The sequence below is a fragment of the Pocillopora verrucosa genome, chromosome 8, assembly GCF_036669915.1.
Source record: "Pocillopora verrucosa isolate sample1 chromosome 8, ASM3666991v2, whole genome shotgun sequence".
NCBI classification, from domain to species: Eukaryota; Metazoa; Cnidaria; class Anthozoa; order Scleractinia; family Pocilloporidae; genus Pocillopora; species Pocillopora verrucosa.
Genome location: NC_089319.1, coordinates 15,923,235 through 15,948,740, shown reverse-complemented (window position 1 = coordinate 15,948,740; position 25,506 = coordinate 15,923,235). Strand labels below are relative to the sequence as shown.

The 25,506-nt window shown below is 37.8% G+C and overlaps 2 protein-coding genes across 2 annotated transcripts; both read right to left on the bottom strand.

Annotated features, from left to right (window-relative positions):
• Positions 1–535: 535 nt before the first annotated feature.
• On the bottom strand, positions 536–9,346 carry LOC136283007 (uncharacterized). Its single transcript, XM_066171174.1, has 6 exons — positions 8,779–9,346; positions 3,434–3,732; positions 2,661–2,775; positions 2,045–2,081; positions 1,338–1,464; positions 536–1,054 (listed from the first exon to the last, which is right to left on the bottom strand). Exons 1-6 carry the CDS (start codon positions 9,344–9,346, stop codon positions 536–538), a joined length of 1,665 nt encoding a protein of 554 aa, XP_066027271.1.
• A 7,521-nt stretch (positions 9,347–16,867) lies between these two features.
• On the bottom strand, positions 16,868–21,737 carry LOC131769124 (uncharacterized). The gene is made up of 6 exons (XM_066171415.1): positions 21,651–21,737; positions 19,367–19,665; positions 18,599–18,713; positions 17,984–18,020; positions 17,724–17,850; positions 16,868–17,386 (listed from the first exon to the last, which is right to left on the bottom strand). Exons 1-6 carry the CDS (start codon positions 21,721–21,723, stop codon positions 16,868–16,870), a joined length of 1,170 nt encoding a protein of 389 aa, XP_066027512.1. The 5' UTR covers positions 21,724–21,737.
• Between the last annotated feature and the right edge of the window lie 3,769 nt (positions 21,738–25,506).

Sequence of the window (25,506 nt, the reverse complement as noted above, 5' to 3'; positions counted from 1 at the left end):
GAAAGTAACGGCTGGAGTTAGCATCATGGGTTGCCCTCAACTTGAAGGAATAATGTAATTTTTGTTAATTTTACCATGCTTACCAGTTTTTCCGGCACCAAAATATCAAAATAATCCTCTTGATTTAGTTGGGTGATATTAGGTGGTTTTTGACATGGTCAGCAAATGTTCAAGTGTTGTTATCCTGGCTTTGCTACTTTTTTAAGATTTAAACATCACAATAGTTTTAGTAACCAGTCGACTGCATTTCCGTAAAACATTGGGCTCAAATGGTTGTACAAAAGGAACCCATGCGGGTGAAGTCCTTATTCAGGTCTCTTCTCGTCTTCGCACTCGCTGCATATCTACAGAAAATGAATTTACAAGCCGAACTAGAAAGCAAGCAATCTATAGTCTGCTTAGCAAGTTCTCACTTTAGCGTTTGAGGGGAGAAGTGGGAGGGGATAGATAGATGGAAAAGGGCTCTTTTAAGTTCCCCACCTCCCTTTCCCCATTCTTAGTGAGTTTTCTAACGTAATACATGGACTGAAAGAGTTTACTGCACCAAAATATATCCCATAGCTTTGATGCACCTGTCATCATTATCTGGAGAATGAAGTGCAACGTTTCCACACGTATTGGAGTTATCAGGATATCCTCCGGTACCAAACCCAATTCTGGAGTCACAAGAGCCACAATCGTTTTGCTGGTTAGCTACATAACCAATTCTTGCTTTAGATTGATCACTTGAAGAACCTACAGCATTGAAGCCCTCCCTGTTACAGTTCAGTTGCAAAGAGCCCTTTGCACCAATCAACTTCTTCCACTCGTTACGACCCAATGAAGTAGCGCGCCACATCCCATCAGCGATCAGTGAGTGCAGAGAGTTCGCCCGCTTGTTAATGACAATAAACCTAAGCTGCCCACTTATCTTCATACCGAGACAGATCTTGGAGAGAGATGTGTTCCAATAGGTTGGTAACTTGGTCTCTTGTGAGTCAAACCCAGTCCTCCCGCCGGGGGTGTTGTATTCGTTTTTATCACTCCAGTAGTGAGAGTCATAGTGAAACGTTGCCTAAAGAGAATTAAGAGGATTTAATTTATTCTTAAATGTAAATAACACCATCAATCTATACCCTACTTGCAGGAGGGTTAATTCGCAATTTGTCGCGTTTTGAGGTATTCAGTTATTCTAGCACTTATGCCAAAAAAATTTCCGCAAGCAGGGGTCGCGAGAAGAATATGGGCGAGTTATTAAGAGATTCTATTGTAGTTTCGACGCTTCTGAAAATTTATTGCATGCGCTTCATCACCCGCAAGGATACCCCGCCAAAGATATTCCGCCATAGAAGGCTTACCTGGCTGCCTTTAATCTTCATTACAGGCGTCCATCCTCCATCTCCGCATCCAAAATCTCCCATCTGACAGAGAACTGTGATTGGTTTAGAGTCAAGGTCTAATGTAACCAGTTGACTGACGTTTGACCTGTTTGATACGAAAAGAAAGCCATTCGTTGATTTTAGATAAATGAAATTCATATATTTGCACTACGGTGAGGAGATGAAACTAAGAGATCTTCGCAGCTAAGAACACTACTGAAACGAATAGTTGAATCTTTGTAGGATCTTAAAAAAAAAGTTCAGGCCCGTATGGGATTTGAACCATGACCTTTGCGATACCGGTGCAGCGCTCCAGCGCTTGAGCTAACAAGCCAACTGGGAGCCGGTTAGTTTCAAGTAAACCATCCAACTGATGAATGATGATTTTAGATATATGAACTTCATATATGTGCACTGCGGTGAAGAGATGAAATTATGGGATCCTCACAGCTAAGAACATTACTGAAACGAGTAGTTGAAAATAGGACCTGAAAAAAATTCAGGCCCGTATGGGATGGATGGATCGATGGTTTATTTGGACCCAACACAGTGGGCTTTTTAGCTTAATTGGTAGAGCGCTGCACCGGTAAAATCCATTCGTGATCATATTAGTTTGCGGCGTCGAAACTATTCCATAAATTTGTCCCTTTTTATGCTCAAAAAGATAGTCATTTGCTATCACTTACTTAAAAAGGTTGTAAGCTTCTTTGCAGGAACCAATGACTAAATGATATAAAAAACAAAAGTAAGGTGTTTAGGATACTTAGTGTATCAATTTATTAGCAAAATCTTTGAGCAATAAGAGATGATAAACATTACTTTGGTACAAGTTATAATTTACTTTCGAATATTTTGGTTCTGTCACGATCAAATTAACCTGATACCTCCCCCCCTCCTCTGGGACCTCTGGTTCTTTAGATATTCTTTTTAGCAGATGAGGACCCTTTTTCACCGTCGGAGGCCTGAAAACTGGTTGCCATGGTTACAAAATGTCAATCAGCAGTGCAATCCCTAACACTTCTGGATGATAATTCCAATGGTACCATAACTAATTGGATCCAGTTAATATTGAAAATTTTCAAAATGTGAATGGAAGATCACCTTAATCAACTTGAGCATTGAGAGATTCAAAACTTTTATGCATTGCATTAAATATTTGTTAGTTATATATTTTCGCCAGCTATTTTAGAAAATTTTCGAGCTCCAAGGTTAAGTAGAAAAATTCGTAGTAGTTACTTGAGAATTATATTATTTAATGCTGTTGGATATATATCAGTCACAAAACCATGCCAAACTATTCACCTTTTTCACAATATTCTCCTTTGAAGCCTTTTTCACAGCGGCATCCGAATGAGCCATCTCTATAGTTAGTGACACAGGTAGCCTCGTGTTGACAAGGTGACGAAGAGCAAGGTGACTGTAGAGAAGCAAAGTAGGAAAATAGTTCACGCACTATTCTGTCAGCCCGGTTCGGATTCGTTTTAGTAGAAATTTTTCATGGTATAGACAAACCTCACATGATAGTATCTAGGGTTTTTTTTTTTATTTTCATCTACAGTAGAGAGATTTTGGCTGAGTCTTTTGTCTTTGCTGGTATTTGAGAAAGTGGCTTTATGAGGTTAAAAATATTTTTCTAAGCCGTTGGGATCTATGAGTGTGGAAAGCTTTTCTGACTGTTTCGAACGTTCGCAGAAGATGAAGAAGTCTGTCGATAAAACATTTTAAAACACAAATTAACTAAAGGCTAACCAAATACTGACGATTTAAACGAGTCCATTCTTTAAATAAAGATAATCTGGTATCTTCACTAAAATTTTCAGCCGAGTCACATGTATTTTCTTAGTATACTGACGTGCCTGGGAAACTAAGGTGGTAAGTAAGATAGTGCGCGGTACGAGAGAGTGTTTGCATGCTTTACAACATGTCATAGAAATACGGTTGTCACCGCAATGAATACGATAACAGACCGACACCATTTGCGGCGACTTTAATCTGACAGCCTTCTCTCTATGATCTCGACAAAGCTATTAAACTTTTAACACATTTATTTGTCAAAATTAAAAAATGCTTCCTACCTCAATGGCAAAATGATGCGAACTTTTATTCCCTTTATACTCTGTGGAGTTTCTGAACTTATCAGATGACAACAATTCGCACCAAAGTTTTCCACGGGCTCCTTTGAAGGCGGCCAGGTTTACAGAAAAACACAAAGGATTGCTAAGACATTCTAACGTGCAGTCAAACACATCAGACACTGCCACTGTTCCAACAAGCGGCACATTCAAGTGATGCAACTCGTGTTTAATGAATGTACGTCTCAGGAAGGTTCTTGTGGAGGAGGCGCTGTTGCCCTCGCGATACACAGGGTTTGACTCTGTAACAGGAAAGAAGAACAGTCCAGTAACAAAAGGACATGATGGCAGCACTCAGAGGAAGGAGTGGCGGGGAAGGGACTTACTGATTACAAGAGATGATGAAGAAGCCTATAACAGTGCCCCCCCCCCATACCATTCAAAATAATTGTTAAATGTTTTCATATCTACGTTATTCTTATGAACCTTCATTTGGCGAAATCTGCTGTTTAGGGAGATGAAGAACCATTTTGCTATGGTCAGTAGTAAATCAGCTTCTCTAAATTGCAACGTTTGAGACACCGTAAAAATATTGAAAAAAAGACCTTTCAAGAATGGTTTTAAGGCCGATCAGTATCAGCCACCCTTCTTCTCATTCACCCCCCCCCCCTTCCCTCCCAGCTGCTTTCTACAATTCCGGGGTGACCCCTGCATCTCTGCGACGAAAACAAAATTTGTACTCGTGCCGTATGAGGATGTTGTAGAGTACATCGAAGAGGTAACTGAGAATAGTGTAAAGCAGTGAGGTATTTCTAAATCCAGGGATCTTTTGAAGTATCAAGAGCTAATTTTAGGCTGATCCTTGCGTTTTCTCTCGCTTAGTTTTCGGGACAATGTTCAGTTATATTTAAAATAAAATTTGATCCATATTTTCCTTTCGAAATCAACGTTAGAAGTAGATCATACGAAACCAAGGTAAACAGCCGTTAATAAAGAATTGTAACTTCTCCATGAATTTTCTGATCTTATTGGAGGCAAATTTTGTCAGCTCCCTTGTGTTTATTTAGGAGCTATCCATTCCAAATACCCGAAAGGTTGAAGAAATCTTGCGACACTGTTATTATCGCACCTGTCTTAATTTTAGAATTCATAACTTTTGCCAACTGGAAGCAAAACAGATGTTATTTTGTCAATAGCTTGTAGCTGTCTTAACATATTGGGCCCCTTGACTTCCGCCAAATTTAATTAACAAGTTTCCTCCACTATTGTCGCCAAACTTTGTTTGGTGATCAACCGGGGAGGTCCTCGGTCAAGTTGGGTAAAATCAGGCGACCTTTCGCAAGATAAACAAGAATAACATGTAAAAAATTTAGTTTGGTGAAAAACGAAAATCGCTTCGTTGAACATTTAAATTGATCATATCGTAGACAAATTTTTCGCAGCCATTTCAACAAGTCACATTCGATTTTAATTCATTCGAGAGTTCAGGAACCTCTTAAACATGAATTTTTATTGTCTTACCTTTCAGTTATCAATATCTGACGAGCCAATTACCATAAATACACGCATTCTGAGTGACTTAAATACCATTATTCACTGAGGTAACATAAACAAAATTTTGCAAATAAAGCTCTTCGGTGCTGTAATGTTTTCATTCGTTTCTGTTTCTCATGAATAATTGCCTAACTATAACATATTTCTTTCAAACTTTCCTTCGGAAAAGGGAAGAACATCAATCAATGATCTGATAGGCATAGGAATCTAATGTTTCTGCGAACCCAATTTTAGAAGTCTTTGATAATTTTTTTTGGGTAAAAGCATGGCAAGGTCGAAAGCCTGTAGTTTACCTCCGCAATTTTATCCAGGTTTTAAAGATGTGCAGCTGTTGTTTTGGCAACATTTAGAATTTAACTTGAAGTTCAAAAGGAAAGGCTTGAAAGGCTTTTTCAATCAATGTTTTAGCCTAACCTTGATAAACATTTTTCAATGTGGAGTGATGGAGTGTTCTTTGCCTTTAACCAAGTTGAGGTGCTGAACAGATTGACTTCAACTATACAACTTCACAACATAAAGGGAGTTACTTAAATATTGAGATTGTGCCATTCAACAGCGTCCCAAGTTATCAGTTATAAAGCAAATTGTCGAAACAAGTTTCTAAAGATCATTCAACGCGCATCACTACTCAAGTGAAAATGTAACAAAAAACAAAGACTATTGGAATTCAGGGAACATCGGACTTATATCCAGATCTGAGTTGAATTACTATTACTAAACACTACCAACATCAATGTTCTAACACTAAACGATAAGAGATACGCATTAATAAACGCATCTAACAAACCTTGTGAAAAAATAGAAGGGGATATAGAAGACCAAAAAACATGTTGAGAGGAGGTGTCGTCGCTGATGTGAGATATTTAGCCTTGCCTCTGACGCGACTGACTCGTGAGCAACTGAAATGCTGAAATGTTGACTACAACCAATAGAATTTAAGCGTATCCAGCTGCTCCCAATTTGCTGACGTACAAAATAGCACTTTCCTTTGTTTTTGCAACAATGGATATCTCAGTGCTATGATTGAGTTTTATGAAGGCGGAAGGGAATACGAGTCAAAAATCAGGTTTAAAGTTGTCTTACTTATAAAATCCTATGACCTAATTTCTGCTTTACTTTACCCATAACTCCAATGAGGCATCATTTTCTAAATAGTTTCTGATTAACTGATTGCGCAATGAGCATTTAATTACATCCAAGCTTGCTAGTAACACCCAGTAGTTTGGGTTTATAACTAAGGGCAACCTGATTCATGATTCTTCCAGAAAAAATTCTCTGTTTTACAATCACAAGAAATTTTCAATATTCCGTTTGTAAAGGTAGGCCTCACGTGAAATGCTCAGCCTAAGCTGTTGCCTGGAAACTATATCGAAGATATCACCGAAATCACAAGGCCTAAAAAACTTTCATGTTACTCGTATTGCAATCTTGGAAAACATTGTATCAAACGTACGCCGTTCTAAATCATTCACCTCTGCGCACTGTCTGTCTGTCTTCCTGGAAAACTTATAATACTGCGAGTTAGATCTTTTTGGTGGCCATTAGGAGTGCGGGAAAAGAGTTATTACTGATAAAGGAAGTGTAACTTGATAAGTTTTCCTGTTGACAAGTTTGCCACTGCAGTGTCAAATGGAAAAAAAAAATTCCAATATATCAATGCCAGTTTTGGAGTAAGGGAAGTTGTTATTTAAGGAAAAACTTGCCAAAGAAAAATCTATTGGCAGCACAGATGACTTGCAAGAAGGAAAAAAAGAAGGTTTTGTGAAATTCTGCATTATGGCAAACGAAACAGAAATGCCGTATTTGGATTATGGACAAGAACAAGGTGTTAAAAACCTGTACATATCATTAAAATTCATTCAAAAACCCTTTCAAAGAGAGACTTTTGATATAAATTTTTAATAAGTTGTGAAGATGGGTTCCTATTTACGTGTTAACTCAATTATTTACAAAGAGAACTTCAAAATAAACTTACCGTTTCCGTGATTACCGGTATACAATGAGGTTGCTACCTTAAATTTTTTAACCATCTGTAGCTTTTCCACGACCCAAAAAATAGGATATCTAATGAGCGTGGCTGCGTTTCGTGATTCATGAGCACGAGTGATTTCTTTTGACTAAAATTTCTAGAAGAACTTGGTGAGTAGAGTTGACTCAAAAAAAATTTCCACGATAAACAAATTGAGTCCTATTACAAGCTTTCCGACATACAAAACTACTTATAATATGCCATCCGGGCTGAAATATTCCCAAAATTACCGAGAAAGCTTCTTTCTAAACTAACAGAATCGGTTTTAGATTCATTCGTGGCTTGTAAATAAAAGGATCGACATCTAGAATTTGGGTTTAAAATCATCTGTGGCGTTTCTGTAAGACTTGCAAGAGTAGTCTATTCGTTTATCATTATTCGAGTTGAATTTCCTTCAGCTCAGGATCAAGAGAATGTAAGGGTTCCCTTATTTTCTGTTGTCAAAATTTGATGCGGCGCTCTTAGCCAACCCTTGTGGAGTTTTACAGCGAGTTTTCGTCCGGTAGTGCGGGTTCATTAGGGTACGGTAAATAGCTGGTCTTATGCTGGAAAATGTAAAGTCCTTAATGTGCAGTGAATTACAATGCCTTGCATATGTTGCTGTGTAGATTGAATTTTAGAATTCAGTTTAAAAATTTCTAATAAATTGCCACGATTGATTAACACATTTACATATCTTTATAGTATCGTTCAACTATTAATAAGTAATAAGGCATCCTCTCGTTCCAAATCATCGCTAAGCAAACACATCCGTCTTGGTTGTTTACGCTGTTCCGTTTAGTTGACTTTTCTAAGTAGGATCTGCAAAAAATAAGAAACTTCTTCAGTATTCTTCTTGCTTCTTTGTCAGAAAAGGACTCATTAGCCTCTCAAGCAATTGCCTAGGTGCCAACAGTGATGGCGTAAGTGTAAATAAGAACTAAAAATTGAAGGTAGCAAAGTATAGTCAAAGTATGGACATGGTGGGTATCATTGTGGAAAATTTAAACTTAATGAATTAGGGTTAACATGAAAAATTCCGGCCTTGTCTCTCTGTTTCAGTGCTTCCCAACCATCCAATGGAAGTCTTTACTTAAGAATTTCCTCATACACTGTGGTTCTTTTGAAATAGATTTCTCCACTCGTTTTAAGGATCCACATTAAAAGGTTATCACAAGCAAATGAAATGTATAAAAATGCACCGTCAGTTTCTTTTCTAACAATAATATCAATCCCAATCCATGATTTCGGATTGGCTGAAATGTTTTTTTGAACAGAATCTGTAGCAGTCTGAAGGTCTGTCAGGCCTCTTGCTGGCCCCAGCTAGTTTGTCATCAATTGTCGTCAATTTTTTTTCCAAAAAATCCTAATGATTACGTACCAATCGAGTCCATCAACTTGAGCTTCCAGCCAAGGATTAGCCCACTTTGGACTGGAGATGATTTTCTTCAACTCGATCAATAAACTGCATAAAGGACCATACTTTTTTAAAAGGCTTCGAGCGGTGATTAAACAATACTTCAATCCACCAGAAATATAAATCCTTGGCAGAAATCGTTTCAGACGTTGCACCAGCGCCCTGAATCGTGTATTAACTTTACATAATGTTTGCTTTGTGTGGCATGCATTACCAGCAAACAAGAAGGCTGATGACGCTTACAATATTTCTTTGGTTTTTTCTAGAACTTCATTGGGAATAATTCTAATGTGACATTCGTCATCCCCTCTCGTTGCAAATAAGTCGATTTCTACATCTAAAACAACTGAACTTCCATTAGCTTATTACCATAATTGGTAATGCCATTGTCGACTTCATTTTGCAATTCAAAATCCGTCTCATTTTTTCGACTTCCATGAGTAAGTCCCTTAGCCATATCCGTAACAATGTCCGTGTCGTCACCATTGCCGACGATACTGTCAGGTCCACTTTTTGCGTCAGTGTCACCCATTTCAAAATCAACGACGTCCTGCTCTATATGCATTTTATTTGCATAATACTCGGAAATTTCTCCTTCTCCTGGGTCATTTGCTTCGTATTCTTTTTCAATGCCGTAGTTATGATCCGTAACTTGTTCCAAGCTCACATAGTGCTCTCCTTGGTTCTCAGCAAAATGGCCAAGGTACACGGTAGCTGCTGAAACACTTGCTGAGGAACGGAACACATGCTGCCCACCAACTCCTGGAGAGGAAACTATTTGGATGTCGACGTTATACAAGTTTGCTGCTGCATGCAGCGTAATCTGATTTCCATAGGTCCCAGCAAGCGAACTCGTCATCTGCCAAATGCCCAAAGGAGGGAAGCCATCGCTATCGTGCGGAATACTTCTTAAGTACTTTACTATTTCTTTCCTCATGGTTTCAGGAGATTTTAAAATGCCTGTCTCTTTGCATGGTGCGATAGTGCAGCAAATTGGCAATTGCTATCTCCAGGAGGATTGTAAACCAATCTAAAACCCTTCAATAGCCTTTGCATAATCGTCGAATAGGTATGTAATACAATCTGCAGTGGTCAATGTTTTTCTTTTTAGACAGCTTGGCGCATTTTTGTTTCTGTTTTTCTTCGTCCACAGAGACCCACTTCCTTTCTTCCTTTCCTGAAAGTGGCGAGGTGTATAAAACTTTATAGGTATGCAACTTGATCTTTCGTTTCTCGATTCGACCCTACGTCAAATGCCGTATATTCGATGGTTTCCCTCTCAAACTTATAAATACTTTTTCTCCAATGCTGTAAACCGATGGCGAATTTAGACGAAGTTATATCCGCTGCATTCGCCTGTCACATCTGCTCGTGGCTTTTTTAGGTTGCTTTTGTAATTTCAAAGCTTGCCGTGAGCGTCGGTTACGGTCATTCTTAGTTAGGCGAAGCCTCCCAGCACTAGGAAGGATTTCGTCTTATTATCTACTCTTTCTGAAGGCGTTGCACTTTCGTGCAAAGTATATTTCGAATGGTGTTTTGTAAGCTATCACTTCCTTAGGGTCGTTATTTAGAATTATTTGATAAAAAGGGAGTTGTTTCGCCCAGTTTACACCGTCTTGACCAATTTTTTGAAGGTCATTTCCATCTTTGATCTTAGTGTCCTGTGATAACGTTCTACCTTGCATTCTGATTGGGGCTGGCGCGGGCGACTGTAAATCAATTTTATGGTCATGCCATCGCAAAGTTATTTCAAGGCTTTATTGAATTCCCCTCCTTAGTCCCACCAGATTATTTCTGGCGATCCATGCTCCATGCAGTTCACTTGCAATTACCTGGCTTGATTTGCTACATACACCACATGACTTTGATGGCAATCACACGGGTCTCCTTGTCTTTATCGAAGAAACAAGCTAGAGAGTATGACGAGCATGACAGTATAAGCGGAAGTGGTGATTCAAAGAGTCTAAAAACTGATGAAGAATCACGCATAGGTCTCCCTCTTGCTTTAGGTTTACTTTTTCACTTTCACGTTTATACCTGTCGTTCAAACAGTTTTTGGCATATGGTTTGCAAGTCTAAAGCTTGCTAAAAATACGGAATGATACCGATTATTTGATAAATAAATCTTGGTAATGAATGAAGTTCTTTGTATCATAGGTTTGCCGATATATTAATGGTTGCTAATTGCCTTATCGATATTGTGATTACCAGTCGATTATTTGTGCGTGCTCTTGTAGTGTGTAGAAATCACGTGGTCAGTTGTCAGTCCATTCATTTGAGTGTTGGGAGCTATTAAGAGGAGTTAAATCACAATAAGACGGTCTCGATATTAAATATTTTTGAAAGTTAGGTCTCCTTCAAAGGTTAGATGGAGACAGGTTCTGTCGCTGTGGATGTGCGTCAGACCTACATGTGATTGATAAAGAATGCAACTTCCTACCTCTTAACAGATCACTAGTGCCCAATCGTTTTTCGACCACATTAGTGAGACTTTACCGATCGTTGATTGAGAACTATTCTGCTTATTTCCCTATGTTTTTATGCCCTTAAAATTATCAAACAGACTTCTTTCATTTCTATCGAAGTGAAGAGAGATTATTAACAGAAATTTGAAAAAAACTATATAATTACTTTATTGACACAACAAATTTACAGACAAATATTTCACAAATACGAAGTCAGAGTTCCTTGAACAATTTGAAGGTTTCGTTAAAACAATTGAAATTTACTCAGTAAGTTCATAAATATATAAATATATAGGAGTGTATGACACTTTTATGATATGCTGATGCATCTCAGCAGTTGATTATAATATATTCTTGTTAATATAAAAATCGTTCGGTTTTCCTGAAAAATTTTGGAGTTGAAAAGCCCCAACTTTAACTATTCTATGGTGCACATGAACAGGCAGTGTTATATCTTTTTCCTTCCTCTGTGATGAAGTTGGACGGAACACATTTGCTCTGGTTGCTGTTGTTTGCCATGGAACTAAAACATGCGGTTCCGGAAGATGTAATCTTCTTACAAATAGGGGAAGTTACTGTTTTGCTGCTTGGCAAAGTAAAGGAAACAACTCTGCCTCTGTAACAACTGGGCTCGTCACCAGGGGACCTCTTTGATCTCCATGGTACAGCATCCTGGGTGGACGGGACTCCGCCATCTTGAATTCTGCGCATGATTTTGTCGAAACCAGCTGTCCAGCCATTTCCACGGTGAAAAAAATAGCGAGGATAACGACAAGAACTTAGAGTATATAAATATTTTGTCAGCTTTGTATCAACACACTGCGTTACGATTAGTGATTCATGGCTAAAGTGCTCGAAAATAGAGATATGGGAAAAACGTTTTGCTTCTCGAAAGTATTTCTAAATTACTGAAAGAGACAGGATCACAAACGTAACTAAAGCGATTGAAAAAATTTCATTGAGAAATGAAGTCAAAAGAAAGAAGAAGAAAGAAATAATTTGTACTATTACGTTATACAGGAACAAAGGATATTAGTGTTTTACCTTGAAAACCTCCATTGCTCAATTCCTTTGTATTTCTTGTAGTCTACGGTGAGGATTTTTTCTCCACTTGCTGCTTTCTTTCCTCTAATCCTTGAAGTTTTTTTGATGCCGAGAAAAGTTTCTCTCTGCTTATATACAATTTTGCGTGCTCCTGATGTGTTCCTTGCATAAAAATGTCAAAACTGTTTCGCTCGATGTTCCATCCCCTTTCATGTTGTTTAAGTTCTGTTTCGAAGATGATTTAGAACTTTTTGATTGATCTAATATAACTAATTTTCAACGTCCTTTTAGTAAATAGGCTCAGCAATAATTCGTTCTATTTAAAGACACTGGAATAAAAGTAATTTAAGACACCGTTTTTTTTATTAATGTAACAATATACAAAAAAAAATCTGACACTCTCGACTGAAAAGTTGAAAAACCGTTTCCTTAACATGTAATGTGAATAAATCACTCTTGTTACCATCAAGGAGGAAAAGGTTGTCTTTTACCCAAAATAATTTAGTGGAGTCTCACGAGAATTAGTGAGAATCGAATTTCTTCCATCCCGTCATATTGTTATCAGATGATAACAAGTGCATGATGTAATGTTTGGACGAAATTGGGAGTAATGATACTTTTAAATCTTACCAGGAAATAATTGCATAGCGGCACGAAAACAGACAAATGCATCATGAGTCCTTGATTAGGATTTGATTAGTGTTAAAAGTCAGAATCATTTATACAATAGTAATACTTTTGTGATTCTAGTAAAACAGTCTCTGATTGATCGATAAAAGATTAACTGCTGGGAATTTCAACCCGGTATTTAGAGAAGTTGATGTCCGGTGTTTAATACGTCATGAGCAAAACTTTTGGAAAGTGCAACATCTCAAAACTGTAGACATCGATAGCTTTGGCAAAGAATTAACTTCCTAAAAGTGTTGAATGTCAGACAAGAAGAAAAGTTGTGACTCGATTGTGATACGAGACAAATGATCTTTCCTTTTAGCATCCATGACAGGATCCAGTGGGAAGTCGTGTTTCCTTTTTATCATCATTCAAACTGGTTTTTCAAATTACACCAGAAACTATACGTTTATCTTACATTTATTATTCCTCTGATATTGATGCGTGTTTTGAAAACATGAATAAATAATTTGGTGGAGATTCGAAACGGTATCAAATAGTCTGTTTTTGTTTAATAAAGACAGGAGCCCATTAGCAAGTAATGGGCTCCTGATAGAGAGTGAAAATTGGTGACAAAATTTCAAAAGTATCTCGATTAAAAGTTTGTTCCGAGCGCTGTAGGTGTATAAGAATCTTTAACCGTTTAACTCACAAGATCTGACTGTTAATTCTCCCCTTTTACAGCTACAGATTTTCTTATAAATAATTTACAAAAATTTGGTGTTAGATCTCGCTAACAAATTTTACCTCGGATAACTTTTGAGTATTCTCATTACCTGTTTACGGGAAAATGTATGGATATTATAGGGAGAAGTGAAAAGTAAATCAATTGCGGGAGTTGAAGGGTAAATCGGTGATCACACAATTATGACGTCATGCCCTCCATTCTAAACGAGAATGATCTGAAAAATCTTAACTGAGAAGCGAATGTAGCACCATTTGCCGTCTTACATTTCAGTATTTATAGGTCTTCTGTATAAACCTTGCTGAGCCTGAATTTCCTTATAAATAACTTACAAGAATTTGTTGTTAGTAACAACTTTTACCTGATAAGTATGATTATTCTCATTACCTGTTTACTAGTAAATGTATGGATAATATAGGGAGAAGTGAAATATAAATCACGCAAGGGAGTGAAAGGGTTAAGAGGCTAAAACGGTGACCACATAATTACGACGACGAGAATGGTCTGAAAAATCTTAACTAAGGAGCGAATGTACCGCCATTTGCTGTCTTAATTTCAGTATTTATAGGTCTTCTGTATAAACCTTAATGATCCTGAATTTGAATATTATTCTACTGAAAAACACAATATCAATGACCTGTACCCTGGAATGACAAGAATTCCCCCTTTTTTTTCAAAAGCAGAAAAAGAAAAGGCAAGTGCTGCGGTTCGGTTACTAAAAGAAATGATGGAGACGTCTAGTGCAAAACAAGAGAAACATTCTTTTAAAGAACAATGTAAATATTGAAAACAAAAAGAGCAAAACAAATTGATACCACTAGATATCGAACTACAGGGTTCTTGATTGAGAGAAGAGGTTTTTCCCATTGCGCCAAGTATGCGGAGATCATTCCTTTATTGTTTGTTGAAATATATGTTAAATTTTCAATTCCCATACTTTCAAAGTGCATTTAATACCCGTTCTATTTGCGTTTGTTACTTGCCCTGTTCCCGGCCCTCACAAGCTCTCCATTCAGTGCACAAACTTATCATCTTGAGGGTGCTTCTTTGATGCAGCACCAAAATCTCGTAACTAACTAAGTAGGAAAAGTGAAGCAGCTGGTAGTGCCCTATCAATTGACCAGTGTGCAACCACGTATCTATACGATCATGCCCCAGTCCTAATTTATTTTAACCAACAAACTTTGTTTTGACTAAGTCTTCCTTGTGTCACAATTTTGGCATTGAGGAGAGCTGTTCACTAACCCCTCTACATTTTAAGCAACATTTCCTTTTTACTCCAATAGTTTCCAAAAATACATCAGTTGGCACATGCAGTGTTTCACTGCCTTATTTATTTTATAGGTTATAGGCGAGGTATATAGGTCCATTTCCAGCCTTGATGTAACGCGGTCATTTGTCATGTTTTTTTCTTACTTGTCATGTAAGACACACTGATATAAACCCCTGAGTATAAGAACCCCCTAAATGTAGGACCCTGATTGTAAGAACCCTGATGAAGTAGGGGGCAGGCACTTATTCTGGGAAGGGCGCTTATTAAAGCATGGACGATTAGTCGAGGAAATACGATATTCATCATTTGTAACCTTTTTCCAGAGCACACATCATCTCATTTAAAGTATCTGATGAACTCTCGTCAGTTTGACACAATGAACATTCAATTCCAAGGTTACTCCAGTTTATTCTAACTCTTTTAATTGCAAAAATTGTACTTAATTGTGAAATTGAATCAGAAATCTTAATTCTAGTTGTATTGTCTTACTGTAGCATTTCTAATATGGTGTCTCAGCGCCCTCTTTTTTTATGAATTCTTATTCAAATATTATTTTGCCTATTACTTATTTTATTATTTATTATCATATGCACTTTATTGAGTTGTTGTGGAGAAAATGAATTAAATTGAAGCTCTTGTGTTGGACGTATTTTTTGTACAGACTTGGTGTTAGGTATACTAAAAGTCTTTACAACTGATTGTATACTTGCATTAAGGGACTGGTTCGTAAATCTTAATAATTAATAATAATTATTATTAGCAACAATGATTAGTAATCATTAAGCAACATACCACACTTTCTATCAGTTTACTGGCTTAATAACTCACGAGAGGATGTTGGGGGAGTAGGAGAAGTTTGTAAATCAAACTTTTCAAATGGGTTAACTGATAGAATAAACGATAAGTTTTTGACCAATCAGGGCGCTCTTACTACATTCGAACCTGCATGAAGCCCACGAAAAATGGTGGGTGACCGCTTGATACAGGTTCCACAGATTAGGAGTATTACAAAAAACGATAACTAACCCTCTTTATGCCGTAATTGACCACTTAATGTACAAAACCTGGCTCGAAAATATTACTTACTTTAATTTTGGGAGAGAACATGGATTAAAAAATTACTTGAAGGATTATTCCTAGTTTTATTTGAATGGTCCCGCTTTTCATTGACCGTTCAATACAGGTGGGGAACAGTAAAAACAGGCCATTTATACTAGATATAGGTTGGTACACCTCCACTTAAAAGAAGTGACCGCTTAATAGAGGTGAAAATTGCAGTGTTTGAGGGGGAGAGAAATTCGAGACTTTGACAGCTGACCACTCAATACAGGGTGACCACTAAATACAGGTTCTACAGTTTCTCAGTTATCTTATTAAGTTGAATAAACATGAATAGAAGGACAACTTACTGCAAAAAGGTTGTCAAGGAAATATGCAGAAAGAAAAACGGAAAAAGCTCAATATGATTTGATCAGCATAAAAATTTCCTTCTAAGGAGTTTGACAGTTTTAGAACATTTGCTTTGAAGTGTGAGTTAGGTTGAGGTACTTCTTCTCTTCCATCTTCTGACTTATTTTTCACACATGTGCATTATCCAACATGAATACTTAGTATTTAGATTTCTCCAAACAGTTCCTCTTTGGCTTTCTTATATATTCATTTCTGCTTTTTTTCTTTGACAAAACCTTTTCAATTGAGAGTATATATTCTTGTCTATAAGCACGTATATATCAAGGATGCTTGTAAATCTATGTAAAGCTACAACTAATTCTGAGCTCAAAAATATTAATAATAAAAAAAGCGTCGGAAAGTAACAGCTGGAGTTGGCATCAAGGGTCGCCCTCAACTTGAAGGAATAATGTCATATTTGTTAACTTTACCTTGCTTATCAGTTTTGCCGACACCAAAATCTCAAAATAATCCTCTAGATTTTGTTGGCTGACATGAGGTGGTTTTTGACATGGTCAGCAAATGCCTATCAGTGGTAATTTTTAGCGAGTGCCTGAAAATGTTCTGGTGCTGTTATCCTGGCTTTGCTTCTCTTTTAAGATTTAAACATCACAATGGTTTTAGCAACCGGTCGACTGAATTTCTGTAAAACATTAGGATCAAATGGTTGTACAAAAGGAACCCATACAGGTGAAGTCCTTATTCAGGTGTCTTCTCGTCTTCGCACTCGCCGCATATCGGAAGAAAATAAGTTTAGAAGACGAACTAGACGGCAAACAATCTATAGTCTGCTTGGCAAGTTCTCACTTTGGCGTTTGAGGGGAGAAGTGGGAGGGGATGAGTTTTCTAATGTAATACATGGATTGAAAGAGTTTACTGCACCAAAATATATCCCATAGCTTTGATGTGTCTGTTACGATTATCTGGGGAATGAGCTGCTACGTTTCCACACGTATTGAAGTTATCAGGATATCCTCCGGTACCAAACCCAATTCTGGAGTCACAAGAACTACACTGGTTATTGTCGTTAGCTACATAACCAATTCTTGCTTTAGAATGATAACTTGAAGAACATACAGCATTGAAGCCCTCCTTGCTACAGTTCAGTTGTAAGGAGCCCTGCGCACCAATCAACTTCTTCCACTCGTTACGACCCAGTGAGGAAGCGCGCCACATCCCATCAGCGATCAGTGAGTGTAGAGAGTTCGCCTGCTTGGTAATGACAATAAACCTGAGCTGTCCACTTATCTTCATACCGAGACAGATCTTAGAGAGAGATGTGTTCCAATAGGTTGGTAACTTGGTCTCTTGTGAGTCAAACCCAGTCCTCCCGCCGGGGGTGTTGTATTCGTTTTTATCACTCCAGTAGTGAGAGTCATAGTGAAACGTTGCCTAAAGAGAATTAAGGGGATTTAATTTATCCTTAAATGTAAATAACCCGATGCATCACCAAAGGCAGGACCCTCATGAACTCAGCAATACAGTTAGCGTACAAGCCATTAATCTAAACCCTATTTGCAGGCGGGTTAATTGGCAGTTTGTTGCGTTTTTAGGTATTAGGCTATTGTAGCACTTATGCCAAAAGAATCTCCGCAAGCAGGGGCCGCGAGAAGACCATGAGCAAGTTCCTAGACTCTATCGTAGTTTCGACGCTTCTGAAAATTTATTGCATGCGCTTCATCACCCGCAAGAAAACCCCGCCAAGAATATTCCGCCATAGAAGGCTTACCTTGTGGCCGTCAATCTTCATTACAGGCGTCCATCCTCCATCTCCGCATCCAAAATCCCCCATCTGACAGAGAACTGTGATTGGTTTAGAGTCAAGGTATAATGTGACCAGTTGACTGGCGTTTGACCTGTTTGATACGAAAAGAAATCCATTCGCGATCATATTAGTTTGCGGCGAAAAATCTCCTCTAGGCGTCGAAACTAATCCATAATTTGGTCTCTTTTTTATGCTCGAAAAGATAATCATTTGGTATCACTTACTTAAAAAGGTTGTAAGCTTCTTTGCAGGAACCAATGACTAAATGTAACGGAAAAAACAAAAGTAAGGTGTTTAGGATATTTAGTGTAGATATTTGCATTTAGTGCAAAATCTTTGAGCAATAAGAGATGACAAACATTACTGTGGTGCGAGTTATAATTTACCTCCGAGGGGGAGGGGGGGGTCACGATCAAATTTGCCTGATACTTCCCCCCTCCTCCTCCCTCCGTCAAGGCTCTACAAAATTCTTTTGATCCCCACTCATTGGCAGTTTTAAAATTGGCAGTCAATTTCTATTGTCCCCTCCTTTAAACTCTGTCGGCGACTACTGTTTCCCCCTCCTTTCCCCCTAAAAATCACATGATCTTCTCAAATCCTCCTCCCTCCTTCCCCCGTAGTTAATAATAATTGGTTCCGGAGGTAAAGTAAGTAAAAATAAAAAATATATATTCAGTTCCTCATTGCATTAAATATTTGTTAGTTATATATTTTCGCCAGCTATTTTAGAAAATTTTCGAGCTCCAAGGTTAAGAAGAAAAATTCATAGCAGTCACTTGAGAACTACAGTATTTCATGTTGGGTGTATATCAGTCACAAAACCATGCCAAACTATTAACCTTTTTCACAATATTCTCCTTTGTAGCCTTTTGCACAGCGGCATCCGAATGAGCCATCTCTATAGTTAGTGACACAGGTAGCCTCATGTTGACAAGGTGACGAAGAGCAAGGTGACTGTAGCGAAACAAAGTAGGAAATTGGTTCACGCGCTATTCCGTCAATCCGGTTCGGATTCGTTTTAGTAGAAATTTTTCATGCTATGGACATACCTCATATGATAGCATCTAGGGTTTTTTTTATTTTCATCTACAGTATAGAGATTTTGGCTGAGTTTTCTGCCTTTGCTGGTATGTGAGAAAGTGGCTTTATGAGGTTAAAAATATATTGCAAGCCGTTGTGATCTCTGAGTCTGGAAGGCTTTTCTAATTGTTTTGAAAGTTGGCGAAAAACGAAGAAGTCTGTGGATAAAACATTTAAAACACAAACTGACTAAAGACTGACCAAATACTGACGATTTAAACGAGTCCATTCTTTAAATAAAGATAATCTGGTATCTTGACTAAAATTTTCAACCGAGTCACATGTATTTCCTTGGTATACTGACTTGCCTGGGAAACAAATGTGGTAAGTAAGATAGTGCGCGGCATGAGAAAGTTTTTGTATGCTTTACAACATGCCATAGAAATACGGTTGTCACCACAATGAAATTAACAAAAGACCGACACCATTTGCAGTAACTTTAACCTGACTGCCTTCTCTCTACGATCTTGGCAAAGCTGTCAAACTTTTAACACGTTTATTAGTCAAAATTAAGAAATTCTTCCTACCTCAATGGAAAAATGATGCGAACTTTTATTCCCTTTATACTCTGTGGAGTTTCTGAACTTATCAGATGACAACAATTCGCACCAAAGTTTTCCATGGGTTCCTTTGAAGGCGGCCAAGTTTACAGAAAAACACAACGGATTGCTAAGACATTCTAACGTGCAGTCAAACACATCAGACACTGCCACTGTTCCAATAAGCGGCACATTCAAGTGATGAAACTCGTGTTTAATGAACGTACGTGTCAGGAAGGTTATTGTGGAGGAGGCGCGGTTGCCCTCGCGATACACAGGGTTTGAGTCTGTAACAGGAAAGAACAGTCCAGGACATGATGGCAGCACTCACAGGAAGGAGTAGCGGGGAAGGGACTGACTGATTACAAGAGATGATGAAGCGGCCTATAACAGTACACCCCCCCCCCATACTATTCAAAATAATTGATGTTTTTCATATCTACGTTACTCTTATCAACCTTCATTTGACGAAATCCACTGTTTAGGGAGATGATAAACCATTTTGCTATTGTCAGTAGTAAATCAGCTTCTATAAATTGCAACGTTTGAGACACCGTAAAAATATTTAAAAAAAAAACTTTTCAAGAATGATTTTAAGGCCGTTCAGTATCAGCCTCCCTTCTTTCATTCACCCCCCCCCCCTTTCCCTTTTCAGTAATTCCGGGGTGACCCCTGCGACGAAAACAAAATTTGTTCTCGTGCCGTATTAGGATGTTGTAGAGTATAGCGAAGAGGTAACTGAGAATGATGGAAAGTAATAAAGTATTTCTAAATCCAGGGAATCTTTTGAAGTATCAAGAGCTTATTTTAGACTGATCCGTGCGTTTTTCTCTCGCTTAGTTTTTCGGGACAATGCTCAGTTATATTTCAAGTAAAATTTGATCCATATTTTCCTTTCGAAATGAACGATAGAAGTAGATCATACGAAACCAAGGTAAACAGTCGTTAATAAAGAATTGTAACTTCTCCATGAATTTTCTGACCTTATTAGAGGCAAATTTTGTCAGCTCCTTTATGTTTATTTAGGAGCTATTCATTCCAAATACCTGAAAGGTTGAAGAAATCTTGCGACACTGTTATTATCGCACCCGTCTTAATTTTAGTATTCATAACTTTTGCTAACTGGAAGCAAAAGAGACATTATTATGTCAATAGCTTGTAGCTGTCTCAACATATTGGGCCCCTTGACTTCTGCAAAATTTAATTATCAAGTTTCCTCCACTGTTGTCGCCAAACTTTGTTTGGTGCTCAACACAGGAGGCCCTCGGTCAAGTTGGGTAAAATCAGGCGACCTTTCGCAAGATAAAGAAGAATAACAGGTGAAAAATTTAGTTTGGTGAAAAACAACGTTGAACACTTAAAATGATCATATCGTAGACAGATTTTTGGCAGCCATTTAAACAAGTCACTTCGATTTTAATTCATTCGATAGTTTTTCAGGAACCTGTTAAACATAAATTTGTATTGTCTTACCTTTTCAGTTATCAATATCTGACGCGCCATTCGCCATAAATATACGCGTATTCTGAGTGACTTAAATACCATTGTTCACTGAGGTAACATAAACAAAATTTTGCAAATAAAGCTCTTCGGTGCTGTAATGTTTTCATTCGTTTCTGTTTCTCATGATTAATTACCTAACTATAACATATTTCTTTCAAACTTTCCTTCGGAAAAGGGAAGAATATCAATCAATGATCTGATAGGCATAGGAATCGAATGTTTCTGCAAACCCAATTTTAGAAGTCTTTGATAAATGTTTTTGAGCCTGTAGTTTGTCTCCGCAATTTTATACAGGTTTTAAAGATGTGCAGCTGTTGTTTTGGCAACATTTAGAATTTAACTTGAATTTGAATAAAGGCTTTTTCAATCAATGTTTTAGCTTAGTCTTGAAAAACATTTTTCAATGTGGAGTGATTAAGTGTTATTTGCATTTAACCAAGTTGAGGTGCTGAACTGATTGACTTCAACTATACAACTCCGCAACAGCAGATATATATATATACAAAGGAAATAAATTAAACATTAAGATTGTGCCATTCAACAGCGTCCCAAGTTATCAGTTATAAAGCAAATTGATGAAACAAGTTTCTAAAGATCATCCAACGCGCATCACCACTAGTCAAGTGAAAATATAACAATTGGAATTCAGGGAACATCGGACTTATATCCAGATTTTGAGTTGAATTACTATGAAAAATAACCACGACCAACATCAATGTTCTAACACTAAACGATGACAGGTACGCACTAATAAACGCATCTAACAAACCTTGTGAAAAGGCTGGATCTGGAATTAGAACAGAGAGTTCAAATAGAAGGGAAAAAAGAAGACCAAAAAACATGTTGAGAGGAGGTGTCGTCACCAATGTGAGATATTTAGCCTTGCCTCTGATACGACTGACTTATTAGCGACTGAGATACTGAAATGTTGACCACAACCAATAGAATTTAAGCGTATCCAGCTGCTCCCAATTTGCTGACGTACAAACCAGCACTTTCCTTTGTTTTTGCAACAATGGATATCTCAGTTCTACGGTTGAGTCTTTTGAGAGCGAATGGGAATACGGGTCAAAAATCAGGTTTAAAGTTGTTTTAGTTATAAAATCCTATGACCTAATTTCTGCTTTACTTTACCCGTAACTCCAATGAGGCATTATTTTCTTAATAGCCTCTGATGAACTGATTGCGCAATGAGCGTTTAATTACATGTAAGCTTACTAGTAACACCCAGTTATTTGGGCTTATAGTTAAGGGAAATCTGATTCATCTGTTTTACAATTAAAAGAAGTTTTCAATATTCAGTTTGTAAAAGTAGGCCTCGCGTGAAATGCTCAGCTAAAGCTGAGTGCCTTGACACGATATCGTAGATATCACCGAAATCACAAGGCCCAACAAATTTTCCTGTTAATCATATTGCAATCATGGAAAACATTGTATCAAACGTATGCCGTTCTAAATCGTTCACCTCTACGCACTGTCTGTCAAACATTTCTCCGTAATTCAGCCGTGAAATTTTAGCGATAAAACAAGCAAAATCGTTTATTTCCTAGCTTCCTTTCTCTTAATCGCCTATTTTCCTGGAAAATTGATAATACTGCGAGTTAGATCTTTTTGAAATTCAGAAGGTTTTCGTGAAATTCTGCGCTATGACAAAAAAAAAAAAAAATAGAAATGCCATATGTGGGTTACGAACAAGTACTAAGCGTTGAAAACCTATACATATCCTTAAAAATCATTCAAAAACCCTTTCAAAGAGAGACTTTTGGCATAAATTTTTAATGAGTTGTGAAGATGGGTTCCTGTTTACGTGTTAACTCAATTATTTACAAAGAAAACTTACCGTGTCCGTGATTACCGGTATACAAAGTGGTTGCCACCTCAAACTTTTTAACCATCTGTAACATTTCCACCACCCAAAAATTAGGATATCTAATGAGCGCGGCTGCGTTTTGTGATTCATGAGCACGAGTGATTTCTTTTGATTAAAATTTCTAGAAGAACTTGATGAGTAGAGTTGACTCAAAAAAATTTCCACGATAAACAAATCGGGTCCTAATACAAGCTTTTCGACATTCAAAACTACTTATAATATGCCATCCGGGCTGAAATAGTCCCAAAATTACCGAGAAAGCTACTTTCAAAACCAACAGAATCGGTTTTAGATTCATTCATGGCTTGTAAATAAAAAGTTCGACATCTGAAATTTGGATTAAAAATCATCTGTGGCGTTTCTGTAAGACTTGCAAGAGTAGTTTATTAGTTTATCATTGTCCGAGTTGAATTTCCTTCAGCTGAAGAGAATATTAGGGTCCCCTCATTTTCTGTTGTCAAAATTTAATGCGGCGCTCTTAGCCAACCCTTGTGGAGTTTTACAGCGAGTTTTCGTCTGGTAGTGCAGGTTCATTAGGGTACGGTAAATACCTGGTCTTATGCTGGAAAATATAAAATCCTTAATGTGCAGTGTATAAAAATGCCTTACATATCTTTCCGCATAGATTGAATTTTAGAATTCAGTTTAAAAATTTCTAACAAATTACCACAATTGATTAACACATTTACATATCTTTACAGTATCGTTCAATTATTAATAAGTAATAGGTCTTCCTCTCGTTCCAAATCATCGCTAAGCAATCACATCCGTCTTAGTTGTTTACGCTGTTCCGTTTGGTTGACTTTCCTTGGAAGGGTCTACAAAAAATAAGAAACTTCTCCAGTGAATTACCCCTAAAGAATCTTTGTCAGAAAAGCACTCCTTAGCCTCTCAAGCAATTGACCAGGTGCCAACAGTGATGGCGTAAGTGTGAATGAGAACTAAAAAGGTAGCAAAGTATAGTCAAAGTACGTGCATGGTGGGTATCATTGTGGAAAATTTAAACTTACTGAATTAGGATTAACATGAAAAATTCCGGCCATGTCTCTCTGTTTCAGTGCTTCCTAAGCATCCAATGAAAGGCTTTACTTGCTCTGCTAATAGATCTTGATATTTAGCGCCAGGGATTTACGAAAGCAATTAAATTCACCGAATTGAAAGACCCTCATTCGTTCTATAGTCATAGGAAACCTTTGCGATGAGTATCGTGAAATAAAAAACAGAGAAATCGCCACAGCCGATCTGAACTAGCCGGTGTCAACATCGCCAGGTAGGCAACGAGGACTCAAATTAAATTTATGTAAACGATCTCGTGATTGATTGAAAGGATAACAAGGAGAAACTGGAGAAAAAAACCTTTTGCAACCTCGGAATACTATCAACATTCAAAAGAAAGCTCCTCTCAAAAAATTTTGGTTTTCTTTACCTCACCTCTTTTCCCACTATTTCACTCTCCTGATAAAAGACTCCCTTCACCGTGCTACAAAAAGCCTTCTAATCTGATATATCGATGCAACAAACTACTTTCTCCAAATAAAACTTACCCTCACTACCAGAGTCAAACGTGATGTCATCTCCAATCAGCACGGATGGAACCCACTCTTCACATTCCCATTTGGACTGCATGCCGAGGCACTGGAAACTTTTGTTAAAAAATCACTAAAATTACTGTCTAATCGTATACCAAGAATTTCCTCACCCACTGTCGTTCTTTTGAAATGGATTTCTCCACTCAATTTTCCTCAACTCGATCAATAAACCGCATAAAGGACCATACTTTTTTAAAAAACTTCGAGCGCTGTTTAAAAAAAGACTTCAATCCATCAGAAATATGAAGCCTTGGCAAAAATCATTTCAGACGTTGCACCAGCGCCCTGAGTCGTGTATTAACTTTATGTAATATTTGGTATGTGTGGCATACATACCAGCAAATAGGAAGGCTGATGAGTCTAATACTATTATTTAGATTTTGTCTAGAAATTTATTGGGTAAAATTCTAATGTGACATTCGTCATTCCCTCTCGTCGTAAATAAGTCGATTTCTACGTCTGAAACAAACCGAACTTCCATCAGCTTATTACCATCATCGGCGATGCCATTGTCGACTTGATTTTGCAATTCAGACTCCGTCTTGTTTGTTCGGCTACCATGAGTAAGTCCCTTAGCTATATCTACAGCAATGTCCGTGTCGTCACCATTGCCGACGATACTGTCGGGCCTACTTTTTGCATCAGTGTCACTCATTTCAAAATCAACGCCGTTCTGCTCTATATGCATTTTATTTGCATAATCCTCGGAAATTTCTCCTTCTCCTGGGTCATTTGCTACGTATTCCTTATCACTACCGTTGTTGTGATCCGTAACTTGTTCCAAGCTCACATAGTGCTCGCCTTGGTTCTCAGCAAAATGGCCAGGTACACGGTAACTGCTGAAACACTTAGCTACACTTGCTGACGGACCGAACACATGCTGCCCACCAACTCCTAGAGAGGAAACTATCTGATGTCGACGTTATACAAGTTTGCTTCTGCATACGGCGTAATCTGATTTCCATAGGTCCCATCGCACGCCATATGAATTATATATATTCGTCCTAGCAAGAGAAATCATCATCTACCAAATGCTCTAAAAGAGGGAAGCCATCGCCATAGTACGGATTGCTTTTTAAGTAATCTACTATTTTTTTCCTCATGGTTTCAGGAGATCTTAAAATGCCCAGTCTCTTTGCCTGGTGAGATAGTGCAGCAAATTGGCA